At 50.4% G+C, this 23,984-nt stretch overlaps 8 protein-coding genes across 8 annotated transcripts; 6 read left to right on the top strand and 2 right to left on the bottom strand.

Moving 5' to 3' along the window:
- Positions 1-3,618: 3,618 nt before the first annotated feature.
- Positions 3,619-3,807, top strand: DACRYDRAFT_30212 (uncharacterized protein; the record flags this gene model as incomplete). The annotated part of the gene is made up of 1 exon (XM_040774333.1): positions 3,619-3,807. A coding segment is annotated over one exon (189 nt), but the record flags the coding sequence as incomplete, so codon positions are not given.
- Positions 3,808-9,009: 5,202 nt separating this feature from the next.
- On the top strand, positions 9,010-10,389 carry DACRYDRAFT_97473 (uncharacterized protein; the record flags this gene model as incomplete). Its single annotated transcript, XM_040777458.1, has 2 exons — positions 9,010-9,340; positions 9,397-10,389. The coding sequence occupies 2 exons, from the start codon at positions 9,010-9,012 to the stop codon at positions 10,350-10,352; spliced, it is 1,287 nt and encodes a 428-aa protein (XP_040623741.1). The 3' UTR covers positions 10,353-10,389.
- A 285-nt stretch (positions 10,390-10,674) lies between these two features.
- On the top strand, positions 10,675-13,097 carry DACRYDRAFT_102747 (uncharacterized protein; the record flags this gene model as incomplete). The annotated part of the gene is made up of 7 exons (XM_040767661.1): positions 10,675-11,206; positions 11,265-11,551; positions 11,605-12,045; positions 12,093-12,446; positions 12,563-12,699; positions 12,750-12,851; positions 12,905-13,097. 6 exons carry the CDS (start codon positions 10,675-10,677, stop codon positions 12,805-12,807), a joined length of 1,809 nt encoding a protein of 602 aa, XP_040623740.1. The 3' UTR covers positions 12,808-12,851; positions 12,905-13,097.
- Positions 13,098-13,562: 465 nt separating this feature from the next.
- On the top strand, positions 13,563-16,438 carry DACRYDRAFT_119885 (uncharacterized protein; the record flags this gene model as incomplete). The annotated part of the gene is made up of 10 exons (XM_040770885.1): positions 13,563-13,909; positions 14,080-14,320; positions 14,386-14,550; positions 14,603-14,717; positions 14,766-14,826; positions 14,877-15,156; positions 15,206-15,432; positions 15,482-15,770; positions 15,821-16,108; positions 16,157-16,438. The coding sequence occupies 10 exons, from the start codon at positions 13,563-13,565 to the stop codon at positions 16,436-16,438; spliced, it is 2,295 nt and encodes a 764-aa protein (XP_040623739.1).
- Positions 16,439-16,897: 459 nt separating this feature from the next.
- On the bottom strand, positions 16,898-18,980 carry DACRYDRAFT_112455 (FAD-linked reductases C-terminal domain-containing protein; the record flags this gene model as incomplete). Its single annotated transcript, XM_040769422.1, has 16 exons — positions 16,898-16,941; positions 16,992-17,042; positions 17,094-17,168; positions 17,223-17,289; positions 17,338-17,427; positions 17,478-17,712; positions 17,770-17,851; positions 17,903-18,035; positions 18,082-18,274; positions 18,333-18,354; positions 18,404-18,437; positions 18,485-18,496; positions 18,544-18,585; positions 18,634-18,766; positions 18,816-18,885; positions 18,935-18,980. The coding sequence occupies 16 exons, from the start codon at positions 18,978-18,980 to the stop codon at positions 16,898-16,900; spliced, it is 1,329 nt and encodes a 442-aa protein (XP_040623738.1).
- A 138-nt stretch (positions 18,981-19,118) lies between these two features.
- On the bottom strand, positions 19,119-19,455 carry DACRYDRAFT_112454 (uncharacterized protein; the record flags this gene model as incomplete). Its single annotated transcript, XM_040769421.1, has 3 exons — positions 19,119-19,268; positions 19,319-19,326; positions 19,386-19,455. The coding sequence occupies 3 exons, from the start codon at positions 19,453-19,455 to the stop codon at positions 19,119-19,121; spliced, it is 228 nt and encodes a 75-aa protein (XP_040623737.1).
- A 1,411-nt stretch (positions 19,456-20,866) lies between these two features.
- Positions 20,867-21,475, top strand: DACRYDRAFT_59962 (uncharacterized protein; the record flags this gene model as incomplete). The annotated part of the gene is made up of 3 exons (XM_040775599.1): positions 20,867-20,996; positions 21,052-21,111; positions 21,159-21,475. Coding segments are annotated over 3 exons (507 nt in total), but the record flags the coding sequence as incomplete, so codon positions are not given.
- Positions 21,476-22,241: 766 nt separating this feature from the next.
- DACRYDRAFT_112452 (uncharacterized protein) lies at positions 22,242-23,675 on the top strand (the record flags this gene model as incomplete). The annotated part of the gene is made up of 1 exon (XM_040769420.1): positions 22,242-23,675. One exon carries the CDS (start codon positions 22,242-22,244, stop codon positions 23,673-23,675), a length of 1,434 nt encoding a protein of 477 aa, XP_040623735.1.
- Positions 23,676-23,984: the final 309 nt, after the last annotated feature.

The raw sequence follows: 23,984 nt of genomic DNA, 5'->3' as shown, positions 1-23,984 counted from the left end.
CCCCCCCCCCCCCCCCTACCCAAGTTCCTGAGCCTGAACCAGACCTGTCCAGGTTCAAAATACCCACTTTTTGGAATGGTGAGGAGATGGAGGCACTTCAGCTTGGCATACCTTCTGTCAATGAGGTTTGACTTTGTGCATTGACTGGCACCGGCAAGATCATGCAGGGGTTTGGAAACACCTGTCCAGGTACTCCACCTTCATACAGTACTAGTAACAGTACCTGTACAAGGGTTAGAGGATTGTCCAGTGGTGTTACTGTCACAACCCATGCACATCATGGGTATCTGGCTGTTCCCACCAGCAAACACAACATCATTGATCACAAATGTGACAACTATCCGCTCCCTTGTCACTCCCAGAGCAACATGTTTGCATGGCTCACTCACTCCTTGTGTTGGGTGTCAAGTAATGCCTGACACTCCTCCCCTCCAATGCCTGCCTCTCTTCCACAATATATCAATCCTGTATGTATCACAGGGCAATCACAACACACTTCATGTTGCTCATTTGCATTCCAGTGACCCTATGTATTAAATGGCCTGTAGGGCCAGCTTGTTGATTGTTAATACACTTGTTCATCCCATATTCCAATGGCCAGGTCTGGCACAGCTATCCTGATCCCCAGCCCAATCTATTTCGCCTCCCCCATCAGGTCATATGGCACATGTGCATGCTTCTTGACCTATCCTAGGCCTTTCCACTTTGCCAGATCAAAGAAAATTTTTGACAGGCTTCTTTCTCATCTTGGGTGTTTCCAGATCTGTTCATCCTTGTGGATAGCTCTTGAAAAACTGCTTGATTCCAAGTACTTTCAATAAGATCCAGACCCATTAATTTGAGGATCATGGACCCCTGAAACAATGTGCCAGGTTATGCCATGGAAACCATCTAGACAGTTGGAGCAAATAGGCTGACCAGGAGTACTTGCATTTGATGGTGCTAGGGATGTAGAGTTGAGGAGGATGTTGGTACTAGTACTAGTACTGGCCAAGGTGTGTAATATACTGGACTCCCAGAGTGAGGTAGTGATTAATGGGACTACACACTACAGCAGTACTCAGTAGTACTAGTACTCTGAGTACCAGACATTTGATGAGAGATGCTGCACAAGCCAAGGTCTATGCACTCAATACATGTCCAGTTTCTCAAGAAAGCCATGTGGACAGTGAATGCAACATCTGCTGACATGTCTGGCACAATCCGATGCAAGTGCTCTTGCTGTATATGCATCAGTGGTCCCCAAGGGTGAAGCTGGGTTGTGGACTCCAAAGCTTTTTATCAGCAAGACAAGCACTCAGTGCCCCACCAACCCTCTGTCCCAAGCTTAGTCAACTCACAACAAGTCTCAGAGACTGTTGTGGATTTGAATGGGTATGATCAAGGATGGGAAGCAGAGGACTGGCCATATGCAACCAACCCCAGTACTGCAACACTACTTGCCCTCTCTCCAGCTCTACCTACAACCAAACTGCTCCTCTCTGCCCCAACTACACCCCTCCTCTCTGCAGCTCTACCCACAATCAAACCCATCCTCTCTCCAGCTCTACCCACAATTGAACCATTCCTCTCTCCAGCTCTACCCACAAACGAACCATATGTCTCTCCACCTCTACCCATGACTGCACTACCCACCAAGGAAGTGTTCTTCACCTAGGACACAAGAGATGTCCAAGGGGCCAGCGGCGACCTCCTGGAGAAACACTACCATAATGTGCATCCTAACTCAGCCATGGGGTGCCTTGTGTTTGCAATGATGTTCCTACATGCAAGATACCAATTGCTCATGCTGCAGTCAATATGACACTCATGATACTATACGCTATCCTGCCAACCTTTGGAATCTTACCCAAGTCCATCAGGGGAGGTAGTGCTGGTCCAGTGCCCCCCTGCACACTGAACTCTGTATACAAACATTTCAGGTTGTTGGACCACTTTTGCATGCAAACAATTTGTCCTGACTGCTGGGAACCAGAGCAAATATGTGGAGCTGGGATGGAGGAATTCAACCTGGATGCAGAGGAGAGCAATGTTGAGATCACAGGAGATCATGCATGGCAACAGGAATGTCATGTGTGCCATGCAAAGTTATATGAGGAGAGTGCCAGATCCACCAAACCAAGAGCCTGATGCAGAGCTCCCTTGGACCTTCTATCCAATCAGCTCAGCAACTTTCTCCAGCAACATGAGATGGAGGAAGCTTATGAAAATTATCTCAATATCCCAAGTGTTCAGGGGATGTACACTTGTCTCCAGGATGGACAAATCTGGCAAGATCTTCAAGATTCCCTCAGGAGGCCATTCTTTCCAAAGAATAGAGACTAAGCACACAAATTATGAGAGCTACACCTAGGCATACTCCTGTCGCTGGATTGGTTCAGTCCATTCTCATTGCCGAGCCATCCTGTGGGTGTACTCTCTGTCTGCATTGCTAATTTACTGCCTCACCTGTGCTATTGAGTGCACAACCTTTTGTTGATTGCTGTCCTGCCTGGGCCAAAGGAACCTGACACCAAGCAACTCCAATGATTCCTGAGAGAAGTTGTAGATGATTTACTCAGGTTGTACCTGCAGGGGGTCATCATTCAAACTCCTCTCCATCCTGATGGTATGTACCCCCACCTCTCTCCAGCTCTTCTAATGACTACACACCTCTCCTCTCACCAGCTCTCCACCATTACATGCCCTAAACTAACCCTTATCTAGGTTGGCGAGTGCATGTGGCTCTTCTTGCCATTGTTTGTGATCATCCTGCAATGTGCAAGATGGGAGGGTTTGCAGACCACTCACACAAGAAAGTGCTGTGCACAAAATGCACTATTCCACATGTGGATCTGGGCAGCAATGGCTGGACCTGTTTTCCAGCCAGATATGGTCCAGCTCACAAAGAGAAGGCAGAAACAATGCAAGACTTCTCCAACAAGAAGACAGCGGACAGATTTTTTACACAATATGGTGTATGCTGGTCTGAGTTCCACTGGCTTCCTTACTTCGATCCTATCTCAATGTGTGTGGTGGACCTGATGCACTTGCTTCTTCTTGGCTTGACTCACACTCTTTGGTACTCAGTATGGGTGTGAGGGGGTAAGCTCAAGTTAGAGTCAGTGTTGTGGAGCAGTCAAGATAAGGAGCTCTCTGAGCTCCATGGTATACTGTGTGCAGTAAGTAAAGCAATCTTGAATGCTTCTGATGACTGAATGGCATTTTGATAGTTTGAAATGCCAAACTGGTATGCCAAGCTGCCCACAGAGGTGGGACATCCCTCCACAGGCAATCTGACTTCAGACAAGTGAAAGTCATTGGCCATTCTTTATGGTCCAGCTGCTGTACATAGCAAGTCACAATATTATCCACCCCATGAAGCTCAAATTAAACACAGCTTCCTCCTGTTCTAAGTCAAGCTGCCAAAGACTGCAAGGAAGACAAAAAACCAAGAGTCTCACCCAAGGCAGCCGATGACTTTCTCAAAATGGCAATGGCAATGAAGATCTTCCTCCACTGGGAGCTGTCAGACCACAAAATCAATCGAGCCACCTTGCTGTATCACGATTTCTATAGGGAGTTCATAAAAGTATGTTCTGCTCTCCCCACAACTACACCACTCTGATATTATCTTAGATCTATGGATCTGAAAATGTGACCCTGATGTTTCATTGGCTCATGCATATGCCTGACCAAATATGGCTCTTCAGTACTCTTAATGGATTCTGGACCTTTCTGTTCAAAAGGTTGAACAAAATATTGAAATCCATTGAGACAAATGGGCATAAGCATGGGATGTTGGAGATCACCTTTGCACATGAGTTCACATGTGAGGCTGCCCTGTATAGGATGGTAAAGCACATTCTTGATATAGATAATACATTCTCTAATGTTTCCAAGGCTGATTCAATGGCTGAGCAGAAGCAAGATGATCTTGGTCATTTTGTAGCTCAACAAATTCAGGGATGAGCTAGGAACACTGCATGACTAGGCATGCTTGCTGAGCTGTCCCAAGAACTGAACGAGCAATGACATACTTCATCTCCTGGATCAAGTTTCTTTGCAGTAGGCAAGCCAACTCCTGTTGACCTAGATGACACTCTGTACTCAAGGTTGTACAAATGGTACAGAGACATTCCTCTATATCTCAATGTTCAGCACCCTCTATGAGGTCCTGCTCCTTGAGGAACTCATTACCTGAATAGAATTGCAGACTTTTACCTGGGACTGGAATTTGAAGGTCAAAAGGTCTTTGCAGTTGAAGAGCTGAAGAAGAACAAGTCCAGCTCCCTTGTGCTCTATTGATTGCATGATGCTACACAGTGGGTTGGAGAACTTCAAGGGGTCTTTGTGCACTGCCAGGCAAACTTACCCCAGGAGAACACATTTGCTGTGGTCAATTGGCTTCAGCCTTATGAAGACTGACAACATGTTGCCTATGCACAGGTATACTGTAAATAGTAGGTTGTCTCTTGATTGCTCCTCACTCCAGCTCTCCCCATGACTACACCCCTCCTCTCTCCAGCTCTCCCCATGACTACGCCCCTCCTATATCCAGCCCTCCCCACAACCCTCTCCACAACTGAACTGCTCCTCTCTTGCTCTACCCACAACTATGTCACTTGTCCTCTCACACCATGGGTTGTGTTCCTCTTCTGTATGCTGCTGCATGTATGCATCTTGCTGATTTCTATTTGCAGCCATGAACTCAAAATTGAATTTTGGACACCTGGCCAGTATTGAACAGATGAAGAGATAGGTCCTCCCAAGCTGGTGTTGGCAAGTGAGCTGGATGGAATGGCAGCACAATGTGAGATTGAGGTTACCACAATGGTTCCAAAGTGGGTTCAGGACCTCAGCAAAGAGGACATGGAGTGTGATTTGGAAGAAGGTCCAAATTTGAATGTTGTGCTGGTTATGATGACAGACACAGTTCATGTGACAGTCGGCTTGAGCAAGGTGAGCAGATCTTGTATGACCAAACACAGATGAGGAAATTACTCATGGGTGACCTAGTCTGGCTGAGCAATGTAAATGTGTGGGACAACTGCTTTGCTCTCCTGACTACTACATCAATGTAGTTAAGTAAGTTTGGGCCATTGAACACTGGATATTTTACTGAACAATACAAAGAATTAATTTATGTGGTACTTGGAGTGAACATATGATTTGTTGACCTCTGTGAGAGAATGAATGCAATCACCTTGACTGGCCAGACAAGGAGGAAGAGAAGATCTTGGAGAAAAGTCATCTTCATACTGTGTCATTTCCTCTGCTTTCCAATCAGGATCAAGCATGAAGTCAAACAGCATGCAATCCATCAATGGCATGTGCTTGGTGGTGTGTCTGAGATCAACTTGTAATGTGTCCTGCTTATGTGCCACCTTGCTGTCCCACTGGAGCTGAGTGAGTGTTTGCAGCCATTGCCACCACTGAGAAGTTGGTAAGTGAACATCTAGGCAAGACAACTGGTTGGACATACTGCAAGGCTCATCCACACAGGGCAACAGAGCTCCCACAACTTGAACATGCACTGTTCCTTCTGCTCTTTGGTGAGCTTGAGTGCCAAAGCCATGTGGGCATAGTGTGTGTCAGTCTGCTTTCCATCTTCATCTCCTGACCATTCATCTCCAACCCAGTCCTTGTGAAAGAGCTTGTTCAAGACTGCAGTGACATCAAGCTGAAGGTCTGGATTGTTTTGGGTGAATATTTTGAAGCCATCTTGTACACAATTGAGGCACTACACAAGATGTCAGAGCCTCATGTTATGGACATCAGGCAAAAAAGGAAAGTACCATTCTCCATCACTCAGTGTGAGGGCACTAGGTCTAGCAAGGTCACCACACACTAATCCCAAACAATAGATGAAGTGCTGGGGGGTCTACTGTGGTTGAAAGTGGCTCTAACCAGCAGTACTAGTTGATATCCACGTCACCTGGGCCAGCTGGCTTATTGGGGGGGTCCAAGGGGGTCACTGGGGGGTCCTGGGGGGTGTTATAAGTCAGTTATAGATAGCTGAAAAGTGTAGGAAGAGTTGTGGAGTCAAGGCAGGTTTCTGAGAGCAGGGTGTTCAGGTGTGTGTAGAAGGGGGTTCAAGACAATGAGATGACTTAGAAACTGCTTGTAGACTAAGGAGTTTCCTCAGAGATCAAATTTGAGGGATACAGTGTCACTGTACTACTGTTCATATACCTTGTAGGTGTTCACCAGAAGCCCAGGAGTCCAGGTAAATTTTGGGGACTCCTACAAGTATCAGATAGACATCCTAGCAACACCCCTAGGCCTCCCAAACCTTTCCAATAAATTGTGGAGACTCCTACAAGTGTCATCTTGCATCCCACTACTCCCAGTAGGGGCCTTTAGCACCACTATGTCTCACCCCAAGTGTCTGGACACAGCAGTCTTGTGGTGTCCTCTGCACAATGTCTTGTATGGCCACTGCCATCATCCTAAGGCAGTTACCAGCACAGGAAGTTCCAGGGGCTTGTTGTTTCATTGCTCCTAGGGCAAAATGGATGGCCAGGGGTGGTAATAGGCAGTGCCCTGACACTCAGCATGTTTGTTGCTGAGGAGACAAATGGCTTTCTTTGTCATATTCACTACAGTTTGTTGATCCCAGTAAGTATGCTTCATATTCTTGAAGCTCTTGTGAGCTAACTTCTGGAGCACATGAAGTTGCATCCAACTGGATTCAAACCATTTGTTGACCAAGGGATTAGACTGATAGTGGTGAGTGGTGTAGTCATGGGGAGAGCTGGAGTGACTCACCATATGATTATCTAGGACTGAGTGAGCAGCACAGGCTTGGATGCAGACATTGTCAGGCAAGTCAATGTTCTCATGGAAGTCAGGGACAAGAAATGGAGCATCCTGACCCTCAATAGGGGGAGCAACTGGACTGTGTTTGCTAGGGAAGGGCATGCCCTTCTGCTTTCCAATGCATTTGTACATCTTGCGACATACAAGCCCCTGTTAAGAAGTGAGTGGAGGAGTTGGAGAGAGGTGGGGTGTAGTCATGGGGAGAGCTTACCATCAGGAAATTGCAGAGATCATGCTCAGCATCATCTGTGAGCTGGCCTGTAGGAACATCCACAATATTGTGGTACCTGTCATTGTCACTGAATCCACCATCCTCTTCCCATCCATCTCCCTCTCTGCCTGCCAACCAGTTCTTGTTCCTTTTTGTAGGTTGTCTCCTCTTACATGAGGGTGGGTGGCTTGTCTGCAGTCAGACAAGGTCAATCTCAGCCTTCTCCATGCATGCAATCATCTTGTCCATGGTGTTTTTGACTTGCTTATTTGTAGAGCTGCCAGTACCCTCATGATCACCCTTGCCAGAGGTAGTGGAAGTGCTACTATGTGCATTCTGGGTAGATGCCTGCCTAACCTCACTAGTAGTACTGGAACTGCACATGGGGTGAGTGGAGGACTCTGAAGGGAACAAGATATATACTCACTCACTGTCAGATTCATTATCCTCACTCCCATCCTCTAACATTGCCTTTGTATCTGCAAAAGATAGACCAGCATGCTTGGCAAGTTTGCAGATGGCACTGTCTTGCATGCTGGTTGACTAGGAGAGAGGGAAAGAGGAAGAATGGGGAATTTTCTGGGCAGGAGAAAAAGGAATAATATAGTAATAATAATAATATATTGCTGTACAGTCATGCATAGCTTGGAAAGATGGAAGGTTACCATAATCAAAGTAAGGGCATGTGCATATTTGAATACCTGGATATTGGACAGAGTCCTATCTGAGAACACAGGATAGAACAGAATAGGACTCCTTGACACCCTCAAGGATAGATTGGCTGTGACTGTTAGCCAAAGCAATCCTATGGTGAATTAGGACTAACATCCATTAATATTTAATTTACAATAGCTAATCTATCCTCACCTATCCGGGTGTATAATAGGGACCCGCAAAACGTAGTAATTCTCACTCACACTCGCGCCCAACGGATATTCTGATAACCGGCTAGTCGAAGTTCCGTTCCCTCAGGTGATCCACTACCCCGGACGGCTCTTCCCAACGCCGCCCACGTACCTCCCATCTCCGAGTTCCTGAAAACCTGCAAGTTCTCAGTATATCTCCCCACCAGGAGGATTCCTAGTTACACGCTAAGGATGAGCTGGCATAATCCCTCTTCCAGGTATTTGTCTCCACATCTCCCCACGCACGTCCATCTACCCACCCAGCGAGAACAGCTTCCCCACCTCGTTGTGAGCATGAGCTGCGCTGATCGCGGGGAGGATCACGCGCGGATCCCGCGGCAACCCAGGATTCCTTCGCTTGACAATGAAAACTTGGAGGAGAGAATATCTAATCTCTCTCACAAGAGGGAGACACGTCACCATCTCCTCCATCCTCGCTAGAGGTAATAATCCGTAATATTCTCTCAAACTCTCGAGCTGGAGGCCCTGAGCAATCGTTTCTCGAGAGCGGCAGAACCTTCGAAGGCTGGATAAGGGCAGCCGAAGGCCATATAAGGAGTTCAGAAAGTGTGTGAAATGAAGTGCGAGCTTGGGAAGAGCAGGAACGGCAAGACGCGGCCCAATCACATTTTCACGGTTGTCTTTTCACGTGATCCATTTTCATGTCCACTTTCACCGTGACTTGTTCTGGTCAACATTGAAATTTCTCAACACTTGTTCGCCACCACCATCTCTAAATTGTCGATATCCCCAAGTTTGTCAGTGTCCCCACTATTTAGCAAAAATACCCAAGAGGCCGCTTGAGCGCATAAACCCCAACCGGTCCCGTCCGAGGCGCTAGCACAACCCCAAAGTTAGAACAGCGGCCGCCGTCGGCACCCACACACGTCAGGCTTATCAACCCCGATTTGGACGACCGCTTTCCTTTCTCGGTGAGCGGTTCTCTTCTTTTGACCGGCTTGACAGGTTCTGCCGGTTGGAGTGTGTCGAGGGAAGTCAACTGACCCTCCACCGAAGCAGGAACGACATTCTCGGAACTCACAGATCGTGCAACGCAGGAGATCGAAAACTGACGAAAACAATTGGGGCGCTATGCCACCCCCTGAGGAGCCCATACGTCCCTCTTCCCCACCTGACACCACTTCCGCGCGCTATCGGCACCAGCTGCGACAACACCTGCGCACACTCCAACCGCGTGCTTCTGCCCACTCGGCATTCAGGGAGAAGGAAAAGAAGTTCAAGACTCGGTTCCCGCCGCCTGTTGACGATGTGAGGGGTGCACTGGATTCGGCGTTGCTGGAAGAGGAGAGGAAGGGGGAGGTCAGCAGGGGTTGGTGGATAGGGAGTAGGGGGGAAGGCGAGGTGAGAGAGATCAGCTTGCAAGGAGGGAAGGGGAAGGGGTACGTGGTCCCCTCTGTGCCTGGTAAGCAACCTCTGGGCCAATCATGTGTATGAGTTCGTAACAGTCCACACTAACAGGGCTTGTCATCCTCCCCTCTTTCCTCGCTCAGGGCGAACAACGTGCTCTAGTCCGCTGCTGCCTCGAACAAGCAGCTCGAGCACCAAACGAGACCAACCTAGATACACACTATCTTGTCCCTTCTGCAGGCATCTGGGCTGCGAGGGAGGAGGTCGTACAACCCCGAGCGACCTCTGCTATAAGCGATGCGGCAGAGGAAGCGTCCGAACAAGCTGGGAAAGGCCGTCGAACCCTTATCTCCAACCCGCCTGCCTCGGAGTCTTCATTCTCCACCCTCCTGGTTACAAAACCGACCGCTGCGCCCTCCCCCAACCTCTCCCCCGCACCTGCGTCCGGGCTGATACACAAGCTCCGCTGGGCTAGCCTGGGTGCTTCCTACCACTGGACATCGAAGACCTACGACCTGTCGCATCCTGCGCCTCCCGTCCCCCCGCTCATAGCAGACTGCTGTACCCGAGTCGTGCGTTCTGTACCCTGGGAGCAAGTGTACATCCCTTCAGACGGTGAACCCGAAGGCAGCGCCCCCGGTTGGCAAGGGTGGAAAGACGACTACACCCCGGACGCGGGGATCGTCAACTTCTACTCTCTGTCTGATACGTTGATGGCGCATATCGACCATTCCGAACTGGACGCTACGAGACCGCTGGTATCCCTCTCCCTCGGCCACGCGTGTGTATTCCTCATCGGTGGCCCGACGCGGGAGACCGAGCCCCGAGCTGTGTTGTTGAGGAGCGGGGACGCACTTCTGATGAGCGGGCCATGTAGGAGGTGGTACCATGGTGTCCCCCGGGTGCTGGAGGGGACGCTCCCTAAGTGGATGTGGGATGACTTGGGCGATGAGGATCAAGAGGGGTGGAAGGAGTTTGCGGAGTATTTGGCGGATAAGAGGATTAATGTTAACGTTAGACAGGTATGTCCGCCGGGGGTCAGCTTGCCTGCGCCTGAGAGAGACTGAGAAAGGCATGTTATTGATGACATTTAGCACTGTACACTATCACCGCTCTTGTACTTCTTGAATTATTAATAATGTCTTTTTTCACACGAGTTCGGAATAAATTGTGCTTGCTCAGGGCTGTGGGGATATAAATTGAAATAGAATACATAGAATTGTAATTATTCCGTGTCTTCGGGGCGCGATCAGCCCTGAGCCAAGACTGAAAAACATACACAGCGCTATTGGGCGCTTGTTGTACTTTTTGTCGATTACACTTATCTCACACTCTCTCACATACAACCACGACGACGGCCACAAGAACGGCGACAACGACAGTAGCAACATGCCACCACCGCTCTTGCCAGTGGGCAAATCACTTACTACCACTCACCCCCGGTCGGGCATCTCGAAGCGTCTACAGCGGGTCCTGCTCTCCTTGCCCTTACCGCTCCCAATAAGGCGCACAATTGCTGCTGTCCCGCCCAGATTGTGGACTCTGCTCCTCCTGGGACTGATAATATGGACGCTTTACTCACGCTCAGGGCGAGCAGACAGCCCGGGAAGTGCGACCTCCACCAGCAGAACGAAAGACTCCCGGCTGGGATGGCTCGACGCACACCTCACAGAGGACGACGGAGGAGCCGACAACGCCCTCCTCGCTGCACAGCAGGCGTCTTTACCTCAAGGGATGACACACACATTTGGCTCGGACGGACTGGTCAGAGTTGGGATGGACGCGTTTGAGCATCCGGTGACGGAGGTATTGGAGAGGGCGGAGGGCGCTTGGGAGAAGGAACGCGCGAGGGTGGTGGGGGATATGGCAGAGTGGGAAGACGAGTACAGGGAAGGAGAGGCGGGGAGAGCAGTACCGAATGGTGACGCACTCTTCCTGTTTTACGGACGTTGCTGACGTTTGAATGCGCATATATGTAGCTTACCGTCATTGGGCCCAACGGCACGTCCACCCGCCTCCCCTCCCCTCACCAAACCTCATGATCTTCGACCCTCTCCCCGCCTCCGCCCTCCAACGGTTCCAGTCCCAGATGGCAACACAGCCGCTCACCTTCACACTCGTGTTTGATGGCGGGCGGGTGACTGTAGAGTGGGGCACGACGGATGAAGTTGGGGAGGAAGTGAGAGAGAGGGCGGCAGGGGTGTTGACGGTTGTGAGAGCGTTCGAAGCCCAGATGCAGGATATGCGGGTCACCATTTCCGCCGCGGTGTGTACTGCTCTCCTACGCGCATATACCGTGCTCATCATCGGTCGAAACAGTCCCGACCACGTCAAGCGCTCCCCGTTTCCACACACGACATACTCGCATCCGCCCACTCGAGCGGCACACCCCTTCAAAGCACGTACAACGACCTCCTCCTCCTTCCCCCCTCCGCCTCCCGAGTCTCTTCCTCCTGCCCTCCTTCTTCACCAGCAACGCTCTCCTCACCCCCGTCCCCTGGGCTCACGTTCCTCTACTGGCCAAGGGAGGGTCTCGACCCCTGCCGCCACCAGTGGCTAAAGGAAGTCAACCCGGGGTGGTTCGAAGAGGGTCTTCTAGGCTGGGCAGCTCCAGTGTTGGGATTCGTAGGCGGAGGAGGGAGCACGGATCTTATCCTGCCCATGCGCTGGCCAGAGGCGGAAGTGAAGCATGATCGGGAAAGGGGAGAGTGGAGGGAGGGCGACGTCCCCTGGGAACAACGGGAGTCTGCTCTCTACTGGGTCCGTTTCTCCCCCCAAAACCCTCATCTGTACTAACTACGGCACAGCGCGGTCCTTTCCCGAAGTCTGATGAGATTCATCCTATTCAACGACTATTGCACCCTTCAAGACGCCAGCCCCCTACCCTCCTCGCACGAGGCCGTGGGTTCCTCCTCTCCGACTTGCCCGAGCCCCTCAGCGGCATGCTAGACGTCTCCTTCTCCCCTCCGTCCTCACCCTCTACAGGACTAGACAAACCCGCACTAACACGGCATAAATGGGTCCTGGACTTGGCGGTCGATAACGAAGAATTCGAATTTCCGGAGATGCTCTTGAGTGGAGCGTTGGTTTTCAGAGCGGGGATGTGGAGGACTTGGGCCACAGAGCGGGCTAGGGCTTGGGTGCATTACGTGCCTGTGATGGTACGTCTGCTTTCCTTGGCTGCACCTCCATGCCCACGTTAGGAGGAAGCACCTCTCTCCTGTTCTCCAAACATCTGCAAAGTGGCTAACATCCTCTTTCCCTTGCTTGTACCCAGCCAGATCTATCAGACCTCCCCGCCCTCCTTCACTATTTCTCAACACACGACAAAGAAGCCCAAGCGATTGCCCAAGCTGGCCGTAAGTGGGCGGAAGACAAGCAAAGACAGGAAGGCGTTGAAGGCGCTTGGTTTACGTGTGTATTTTTCCTTGTTTGTGGGGAGTACCTCTGATGAAGTACTTTAGGACATTGGTGGAGTATGGGAGGATGGTTAGTGGGGATGTGGAGAGGGAGGATTGGTAGCCTGTTGCTTGTGTACGGGGGGCTCAGGCGGTGGGTTTGTCTACGTAGGTCACCTGCTTGCAGAAGACTCTCTTTACTGATTGTTTGTTCGTTCTAGATGAGATACGGATCTACAGTGACACAGACACGGTGGGTAGGAGGGCGTCGATTGTTCGTCGAGTTGAACTGGACGACGGCCGTGTATTGTTTACCCTCGGACTGTGGGCCATGGACGCTGGGACGGGCACAGCACTCTACAGACGCTGTTGATTCCTACGATAAATACTCACAGCGTGTAATCTATTTTATCCACGCATTATCCACCGTCATACTTCCGATGGCCTAGTGTTGATCACTGCTGTACATGGTTTTGTGATGCGCCGGTCGGGAGGGAACGGTGACAGACGTGCAGGCCCCGTCGTGCGCGGCACACTTACTTTCCCTCCATGACCTGTGCCTACTCTGTTCCCTCAGTCCGCTAGCACTTTGACTCCATCTTGCTAACTGCACAATTACTGTCTGGACATTGTACGCGTTTTATCATCTGGCGACCACCTGGGACGTCCGCTCCAACTTGGATATTAATCACGCAAAATTGAAAATTGGACAACGCTTTGGGTGCTAAATTGAGTGGCCTGCATCCTCGCGCGGTGCCGTCCCATCATCCTGCACTGCCTGTACGTCTCTTCCCTGCCCGCACACCTATTGTTAACTGATATCTTGCAAGGTGCTCTTACCCCTCTTAACCATTATTCAAGTGATACACAATACCCGCAATGTCCTCTCTTCCCCTATCACTTCCGGCGCTCAACCCACCTCCAGCCATACGGCAGCCCGCCGACCTCCCAACGTCTGACCCTTCTCTCGCGACAGAGCTCATGCCCGCCCCTCCTCCATTATCCTACGTGACAAACCCCTCGTCGCACCACGGCCAGCGGCTGCCCATCCTCACCCGCTCGGGCGCCAACCGTTATCTCCCCAGCGTGGACCTCGGCACGACCTACACAGGACATGGGATCCTACCGCCTGGGGCGGGCAGCTTGGAAACTCCCCCTCCGACGGTGCTGGGAGAAGGAGGAGAACCGGTAAAGCCGAAGAGGAATACAAGGGGGGCTGCGCTGGGGTATGTCGAGTAATTTGCACCATTTTAGCTTTGCTGACTGCTTTCTGCAACTTTCGTCTCCCGCCTCGGATGCACTTTGTCCCCTGTCACGCCCCGTCACGTCGATAACAATAACACGATAACCATTCGGCAACATCAACACGTCTCCTCGTGTCTGGGCGTGCGATCAGGCCAAATGCAAAATCTACAGCGGTAAACCGCGTCCAGCGGGTAACACGCTCATCCCGGCCTGCAACGGATTCTCCAGCTCCAGGGAGTCATTCCACACCTCCTCCACCCGTAGCAGGTCCATCCGGCACTACACACGCCGTTGAAGAGGTGGATGACGCCCCCGAGCGCCCGCCAAAGAGGCAAAAAGTGGAAAATAAGGGCAAGGGTAAGGAGAAAGAGCCTATCAAGGAGGGCGAACCCGTGAGCCAGCCCCTCGCCGCATACACGTGGCACTTCAGCTGATGCCCTGTGGGGATCGTTTTCAGATACAGATGAACAAGGACTACTGCGAGACTTGCGGCGGGATCGGAGAGTTTATCTGCTGTGATGGATGTACGAGAAGTTACCATTTCTTATGTTTGAACCCCCCTGTCGAATTGGACGACATCCCCGAGGACAAGTGGTACTGCGGCGTGTGCTTGTATAACCACGTGAGCAGTCGTGCTTTCTGTCTCCCTTCGCGTGCTCATAGCCGGTACGTAGAAATCACATCCCAAGCTAACGAATCGATTTCTTGGTGCACTTGCCCAGAAGGTGGAAAGCGAGTCGCCCAAAATCTTCAAACTACCAGACCCAATACGCGAGTACTTCAAGAGCGGTGTGTTCCATTCCCATTTATGATGATCTTGTATTCATGGATTTATAGTAACTACTGGCCTGACTGGTGAATATGTACAACAAGGACAAGCACGAGGAGGGCGACTAAAGTGAGCGCTGGAAATCTAACCCCCATTACCGCATTCTCATTTTTTCCTAGCAAATACGGCGCTGTGGAGGAGCGCGACCCATACCGGCTGAAGGACAAGAACGGCAAACCAATCCTATGCTACAAATGCAAAGGCCCCGCCGTTCCTGTCACCCTCCCCGAAGCACAGCGTAAGACACGCGCGGGCTCTGTGAAAACCATCACGCGACCGATCATTTCCTGTGACTTTTGCAGCCAGCATTGGCATTATGATTGTTTGGAGCCACCTCTAGTGCACCCGCCAGCGAATTGGAAGAAATGGCAGTGTCCGTTACATGTGGAGCAGCTCTTCGTTTGTGCTATCCACTAGTGAGATGATACAACCTGACAAGCCTTCACAGCCTATGAAACGCATACCTGCTAAAGGTGTCAAGACTGTCGATGTCAACCAGCGAAATAAACCAAATAATGGCATCATCGATGTCATCTTCCCTGAGGAAGATCTGTCCTCCATGAAAGTGGAGAACGTCGTCATTAATGGGAAGCGGTATCGGATACCGGAGAAGACCATCATTCTCGATTTTTGGGATGCGTTGCAAGGCAAGCGACCAGAGCCTGCTGGTACAGAGTACGTATCCCCTGTTGTTTCTCTTCAAGCCGCTGTTAACCTATCTTAGATCTGTCCGCACGTCCGTAGCCCCAACCGACGTACTGACGCCACTCCCCAATCCAGCATTAACGAGAACCGCCGGCCTCGACAGTGCCTTCTCATCTCCTCTTTCCTCACTATCCTCCCTCAGTTCTGTGTCGGACGAGGATATGTTGAGCGATACCCTTAGCGAGCAGCTAGAGGAAGACCACAAGTTCCCACCATCTGCGGTTGAAACCTCTCCTGTGCTCAGAGGGATGTCAACCCCACCACAACAAGTTGGGGAGAGACACATCAACGAGCACGATGCAGCCGAGGTGAATGTGCTGACAACATGCTGAGAACGGTCTGCTCACTTCAAATCTAGATACTGGTCTCTTTTAGCCACGGAACTGCTCCGAACATTCCTGAGCTTCCGGTTGGTCTGGGGATATTCCAGTCTACGCCTCTGACAGATCGGACCAATCACGAAATCGAACGTCCCTCTACACCTCCTATGCCCCGCAAGGTGCTTCGTTCAGCCACAAAGACAAATGGTAGCTCGACAGGCTCTGCAAGACCTTCCAACGCTACCCCTGGTTCTGTGGCCAAAGGTAGCATCTTGTCTTCAGCACGTGAGCAGCTCAAGAACGATGTACACATGGCGTTGTTACCGGTTTGTTTGTCATTATGCGTATTTCATACGGGGACTCATTCGATTTAGTCTTCTCGGCCGTCATCCCCCATGATTGTATCTTCTACACCCTCCTCCCCACAACCAAAGCCGGGCATCACTGTCAAGCAGAAGGAGGATGGATCCTTCACGCTGAGATTGCCTTCACTCAAGCGCACGCTCAGTCATCAAAACAATCATGCAATGCCGTCCAAGGCTGTTGAGGAAGATGCCTCTTCTCTTCCCCTCGAGGAAATCAACAGATTGCAAGCCGTGCGGCGACTACTGCAGAAGAAGGGGGAGTCGGCTCTGCTCAAGTTTCTCGAATCATAATGTCTTGTACCAAAAATATCTTATTTCTGCTACGCAATGCAACCATATTGACGATCCCATCCCATTCTGTCACTGACCTTCCATGGGTCAGAGTTTGCGCAGGATGATATCCGCGGCTTGATGCATTTCAACTGTCTGCTGGGCAAGAAAAAGAATAAACTCACCCTGTTCAGCGATTCCGTACACAGTCGCTACGACAGCTTCTGAGTTGTATCACAAAAGACGACTGAACATCACTCACATTGAGGGTGAAACGCTATGTGGAGTGGAACAATGGATAGGTCGACCACGCGAAGATTGGTTGTGCCATAGACCTTTGCAGACATCAGCCGGTCACCCTTACAGGAACAAGCAATCATGCTTCCTTCAGCTTAGAATCTACAACGCCGTCTTTCTCCCGAGGAAGCATCGAGCATGCCCCAGCAGTATCTGCGATGAGAGGCGTGGCGAGATACATAATCACTGCGCACGGAATGTGGTGTTCAGTTCGCTAATAATGTGGTCTGTAAACGAGCTTAAGTAAAAGCAGTGTTCCACAATGCACGGGACCTACTCCGCAATTCTCCATCAGTCTGTAGCTTGGGGCTGGGATCTATCTGCTTCACTTCGGAAGATGTCAGAATCAAATATCTGTCCATTACCCGGCTTAACACACCGATCATGGACTTGAAAGGCTCTACGTCTTGCAGTCGGCGGATAAACTTGAGCCCCTCCCCCAGAACCTGCATGTCTAGACAGAGATTCAGCCCGCGAATACAATTACTTGAACGGACCATATCCCTACCAAAATCGTTCTCGAAGTAATGCGGATCGCAGAGCGGAGGCTGTTCTGGGTCTGAAGAAGCGACATGCTGTGTTTATGAGAAGGAGAACTGTCGACTGAACAGGATCTAGCTTACAATACTACCCCGGGAAAAGGGGCTATTCAGAGCGGCTAGGATGGTCATGTAAGCCTTGCCTTCCTCGGGCGGTGTCGTCGTAGTACAGTACTTCATAACGCTTAGTTGTCATTATTCGAAACAAGGGCAAGACAACTCACGTAAGGAAGTGTGACGAGCTCTAGATCGATTGCCTTGTCACTCTTGACAAGAGAGAGCTGCATCTGGTACTGTTCCCACAGCGCATCGCTGATATGACCGTCCTTCCTAGCTTGCTCAAGCTTGACCGAAAGTGCAGTGATGAGATCATTGGCGATCGGGGACGCTTGCTGCAATGGTGTAAATACAACGTTGGCTAGGCTCATAGTGTAAAGGCCTTGCTGCCGCTTCTCATTGCTGTCAGATAAACATGTTCAAAGTTGAATCCTCCGCATGAAGAAGATATCGGCTCACAAAAGCGCCATCTCGGCCTTCGCTGACTCGGGATTTCTCAGCTTATCCAGAGTATTCCACCCGTTCTCCTTATCGTTCAACTCTACAGGATGCGTTGTCAGTGCAAGATGGAACTTCAAAATCCTTTGTTTACCGAATGAGGTCGGATAGAAGACGTACTCCTGGACATTGTTTCCCACCCCCGGGAGTAGATTCAGACATTCGATGCCCAGTGGAGTGAGAATGGAAGGGTCCCCGATACCAGATAGTTCTAAGATTTGAGGCGACTTGATACCTCTGGCACTGCGGTCAGCGAAAACAGGATGATCTCACTTGCCCCGCGCTAAGAATCATTTCTTTCTTAGCATGGACGACATGCTTAGTGCCGGCGACGGTGAACTCGACTCCTTCAGCAATGAGCAGGTTGTTAGGGCGCTCGCTTGCAAAGAGCACTTTGTTCACGTGCGCTTCCACCATCACCTTCAGATTGGAGCGATCTCGGTAAGGAAGGTAGAATGCCTTAATCCTTTTCAGTACACGATCAGAATCAGAAGGATGAAGAGGCACGTGCCGTGGCAGCATACGACCTCGTCTTCTTGACGGGATCTAGAGAGGATTTAATGCACAGAGTGACGTAGATGAGCAACCTCTGTACCGATCGTTGCGGCTGCCATCCATGCACCGTTCACCTGATCGTCGTCAGTCCATGCATAGAAGATGGCTCAAAGTAACCAACATCGCCGCTCAGCTATCATGATTTCAGCCTGAGACTCATTTAAGAGCAAGTCAGCTTACCGCAGCTCCATCGAGTATCTTGATTCCAGTATTCTTCACGGTCTATGGAAATGAGGCGCGAGACAACAACTTGGTAGCAGCAGAACAGACCTGTTGGAACGGAACTTCTCCGTCCATGATAAGGCTGGGGAAAGCCACTTGAAGGTTCCCCTCGGTTCCAACGACTTCAGGATCATACGTCTGATGGAAGGTCTCCGTCTGTGCAGCCGTGGGAGGTGTGAACCTGTACCGTGCATCTAAGCTAGTGGCCAGGAATGATACGAACTACTTACTTTTCTGCACGTTTCGTGTACTTCAAGTGGGTCTCCCAGTTCCACCCTGGGTTTCCAAGCGCTTCCCAATCTACCACAACATCAGTGAGGGGCCCACGAGTGGTAGTCACGGATTATACCATCGATGTCTTTGATGGGCGGACGCATATAGATGAAGAAATTCATCGCGGATGAGTCACCCAGGCTCTTCCCCCTAATTCTCACGGTTATTAAAATGATCTAAACTCAAGTGAAAGATGATGTCTACCTCGACCAAAGGTACGGTTTGTTGTTAGCATGCTTCTGAGGGACGGTGAAGAACTTTCAGTCATAGCGATCGTCGAAAACCTGGGTCAAGTGCTGCGCCGGAACGAGGATCGTAGGATCATCCAGGTTCGCATGCCCAGCCTCGAGCACCAGGACAGAAATGGAAGGATCTTCCGAAAGGCGTGCGGCGAGTGTCAAGCCAGCAGTCTATGAAGTAATGAGAAGCAAGCACGTAGAACATTACAAGTTCAACATACACCACCACCTGTAGGTAAGAATCAAGATCAGGGCGCGTGTAAACGTATCTCACGGGGAGAGGCTTACCGCAGATAATGTAATCGAAGGTGTTATTTGCAACCTCCTCGATTGGTGAAAAAGATCCCGAGCTTGCCATGTCTGTCAAGTGTTGTGCAGAGGCGACGAGAAAGAGGAGGTGAATGACATCCAGCGACCAGGAGGAGTCTTGATATAAGATTTCAGTGTCTGGGACACGCCACTGTTACAATAGACAGAAGAAAGTAGCTGCCAATCAGACGTATCTCCTAATATATTTGGCAGGTGTCTGTAATTCACGATCGATCATGTGCTGATAAAGGGCGCTCTGGTCTCATCGTTCGCATGTCTTGTGGCGCATCTCTGTTTGGTTGATCTGTTTGTGCGATCTCATTCATTCCGTCAATAGCCGCGAACAGTCAAGTCACTCCATCGCGTGATGTCTTCGACTTGAGCTCAGCGTCTGAGATCAGCTCGTGGCATAGTCTATCCTCTTCTTGTCAAAGGTTTTGACATGCACGGCAGTGGTATAAGGGTATATCTCTTTATCGATTCTGTGCCGCGGGTACAGGTGAACGATGAAGAGAAGGCAAAGTTATACAGTCTTTGCCTCCGTCCTTCTGATGACATCACTAGATCCAGGGTTTTGCGGTCCTTCCTGTCAGACTATTTCCTGCTCGAGCTCCTGTAGAGTGTGCTTATCAATTTACTTGTGCAGAAAGCACCGTCCAATCATTCAGCAAAGAGACTAGTACTCTTGTCTGAATCTGTGGGACGGCCACCCACTACAAGTGGGGAAAGCTCGGGGATTGCTTTCGACTCAATGCTTTGGGGCTCTCGATCATGAAGTCCTGTGGGAGACATGTTTTGGCTCAATCCATCTCTCCAGTTGCTGTCGATCAGAGAGAGAAGAACGTGGCAACAAATATGCGTCTGGAAAATGTCTGTGAACAGCTCCGTGGGACTTCAGGCAATAGGACAAATCTATCAGATGGAATCGTCATATATCCTATGTGTCTGATCCCGATGGATTTCAGATGCTGCAACTGGTGCTTCCATTGTGTCTCCTCTCGTGCCGTGCCAGTGTTAGGACCTTGAACCCGTAGAGTCGTGTCACTTTCATCTATGGAATGCCCGGCGTAGGTTTAGACGTTTATTTTCTCCGGTTATCTGCAACGGTGCATGTCCGAGCGGCGACTTCACACATAAGGCAGGCGCTGGATATAGGTATATAAGCCTGCACCTTGAGTGGTACGTGCTGTTCTGCACTCACTATACCTTCTTCAATCCAAGGATCTAGAACGTATGTCTGGTATCCTGGAACAGCTGTCTCAGATTGAGACCTCTGCAGACGTAAGTCTCAGCTCCCTCACGTCGAAAACACGGCCTGACCGTCATTCAGTATGGTATATGTTAGTTATTCAAACTGCTGGGAGAACATTGCTCATGATTTCTCAGGCATCGCTGCTAGCCTTCTCGTAAGTGCTCCAATGCCGACTGCAGTTATATACTAACCAGAGTGTTCTCCACAGATATATGACTATATTTTGACTTTTGAGCAAGAAAGAGAATTGGTTTGGAAGGCCAGTTGGAGCCCGGGAAAGGTGCTCTTTTGCCTTTTACGTTACCTCGGCTCGATCGACGTCGTTGGATTCCTCTTCGGTGAGCTCAATATTAGATGATTATCCCGCACCCTCTTCTGATCCTCTGCAAATAGTTGAATATGGACATCCAGTATCGAATTTGTCTTGTAGCATAGTCATGTATTGGCTTGTATGTGAGTATGGCCATCGTCTTGCACAATTCTCGGACCTGACCGCTGAGCTTCAGCTACAACGGTCATTGGTTTTCTATGCGCCGGCCTCATCCTTGCATTGCGTACTTGGGTAATATGGGACCGCGGCCGAATATGCGGGGCCATTGTCGGAATCGCGTGGTGTTCGGTGACGGTTGTCGTCCTGACTTTCATGGTGTATAGCATGATTGGGCTGCTGCCAGATGGAAACGCCGCGTTCCCATCTCTACCTGGTTGTGGGGCCACGAACACGCCATCCACCGCCTCTGCCGCCCTAAAGGCATATATTTGCTTGGCTGTATACGAAGGCTGTGAGTATCCCATTCCTAGGCGTTTTGATAATTGACTTACGTATCTTGAAGTAATCTTTGTAATGACTGTAGCTAGAGGAGTTCGATACTGTAAGTCGACATTCTCCTGCGAGTACGAAAAGATGCTATCTAGTCCAGTGTACAAACCTTCCCCGCTGATGATGGTTCTCTATCGAGATGGCACGTCCCACTTCACCCGGTATTGCGAAAGGAGCTCATCCTTTTGGTAGCATTCCTTGCTTCAACATGTCTTTTAAGTATGTCTCTACGTGATGCATCTGCAACACATGTCTCAACTGTTGTCCGATAGCTCTGACGATTACCAACGCCGTGCTGTCGAATAAGGACAGCACCATGTTCTACTTGCCGTACTTGCTCAGCTTCGCTCTATATTTTATAATCCCCTCTCAATCTTCGGCAAGCCACAGCCGTGGATGACCTTTATCTTGCCACCGTACGAACACAGCCGGGTGAAATCTCGTAGGTACACGAGCAACCGTATTAGTAATCACATATTAGCTTGGATGTTGGCATGGTGACCGGAAGGGACCTCCTTATCAAGAGCCCCATGTCTGATGTGAAATCGATTCACACAGCCATAATGCGGTGTAAGCGCAATTAGACGCCGGTTGACATCATGAATTGCACGGTGTTGTCGACATTAACTGAACTATACTACTAGATGCATAAAACCACTAGATTGAGCGGGGATACGGAGGAGGTCCACTATTCCCCGTGTTCCCTTGAAACATTCTAACAATTCCTCAGCTAAAGGACCATCCCTCCCTCCAACCAAACTCAATGTCGGAAGGTGGAAACTCTGAGCCGCCCGAAGTGCGACAGAAGGCCGTGGTGTCGTTGGAGAGAAGAGCGGGAAATCCACCCTCCAACGATGGAAAGAATGATTCTATCGTCCCCGGCGATGCTCATACTGTCGCGACGACGGCGGGCTCACCTTGTTCGTCTCTCCATCACTCTGCTGGAAGCTCAAGTGGAAGCCTGAAACCCGCCAATGAGGCGCCAACTCCTGTTCCTGTCTCCCCAACTTACGCTGGTCCCATTCAACACAAGCCTGCCATGGAAGGCTTTTCGAGAGACACGCCTACTCTGGAGTTGGATAGACAACTCGAGACTCTTAGATGGATGAAAAGCAAGGACGCTTGGTTCGCGTTGCAACTGTCGGAGAGCGCTGAGATCTACGAAAGATCCCCCTTGACATGCACAAACGTCTTGATACGAAACTTTGCTTATGCGCAAGAAGACAGGCGGGAATTTCGAGAACTTCGCATGCGCGATCTGACAGTTCCCGCCCATAAGAATCTTGACATTCGCATCTCCGTCGGTATCGACAATCTCCAGATCTTCTGGTGGGATATGACACCTCGATGGCAGACCTTTTTCAATTCCGTCGCAAAGCTACCATTATCATCCTGGCAGCAAGTCGCACCGCCAGAAGTGGCAAACGAGTATCGCTGGTTGGCACTAGCTTACGAATGGATCGATCTACAGCTCGAAGCGTTAGACGATCTTGTCATTACATCTCGGGAGACAGAAACCGCTCCTCCACCTGAAGTTATCGCGCAATCAACTACATCTGCAACGCTCGGTCCGGGGTTACGAGGAATAGACGAAACTTCGGAGACCCGTACAAGAGAGTATATTCGACGTGCGACGAGACGAGGTCAGACGCCCCTTCGAACACAAAGAACCGCCGAGAAAGGCGTGATCGGGCAGGATGGGCATGTCACGGTGCATGGATCTCTCAGTTCTGTTGGAACTTATAGAACCAACCTCGCGACATTAGCGGCCATCTCCTTTTTCGGAGCATCAGTTGCATGGTCAGCCGTGTTCTCGGGAACGCGTGGTGATGTTGTTCTTCTCGCATGGACCTCATCGATGTTTGTATGTGGTTCGATTGCTGCCGGTTCCATAGCTATCATACTCGGTGCTGATTCTATCGATCTGGATCGTGACATGAACGCACGCAGGGCGTTGCGTGTCTTCGTCCTCACATCCGCGGTATTCTCCTTTGGAGGTATCGTATTGTTAGCTGTGACTATGGCATTGATCGACCCCGATTCCAACACTGGAAATTCAAGTTCTACTCCAACTGCGCCATATCGAATTAGCGGGATGCGGGCCTCTGGTGTGTTCACCATCATTGCAAGTTTGGTCGAAATTGGAGTCGCCCTTGCACTGAGACAAGCATTTACGCCGGGACGGTATAAATGGTAAGGTGGCACTTTTCCCCCATGCTGATTGATCGATCACGTCCGGTCATGATGTACTACATTAGCAATGATTTGCTGTTGCATTGTCATTGTACAAGTCGAGATGCAGTCGAGATGAAGTTTGGTGAGCTCGTGCTGGGTCGACTCGGGATCAAAACGCTGACAGTAGAAATGGTATGGTAATTCCATGGAAACTTGTTAGTTCCCCCATTTGTATTTAATTCCGACATGACAGCTAGGGTCTTGCCGGCGCCCCTTTCGCAGTTCAGGAATGCGGGGCCAGGAACGCAGAGACGCCCAATTCATTCAGCTT

Source organism: Dacryopinax primogenitus, assembly GCF_000292625.1.
Source record: "Dacryopinax primogenitus strain DJM-731 SS1 chromosome Unknown DACRYscaffold_26, whole genome shotgun sequence".
NCBI lineage: Eukaryota > Fungi > Basidiomycota > Dacrymycetes > Dacrymycetales > Dacrymycetaceae > Dacryopinax > Dacryopinax primogenitus.
Note: the sequence above shows the minus strand (reverse complement) of the source record. Positions and strands in the feature narration are given on the sequence as shown.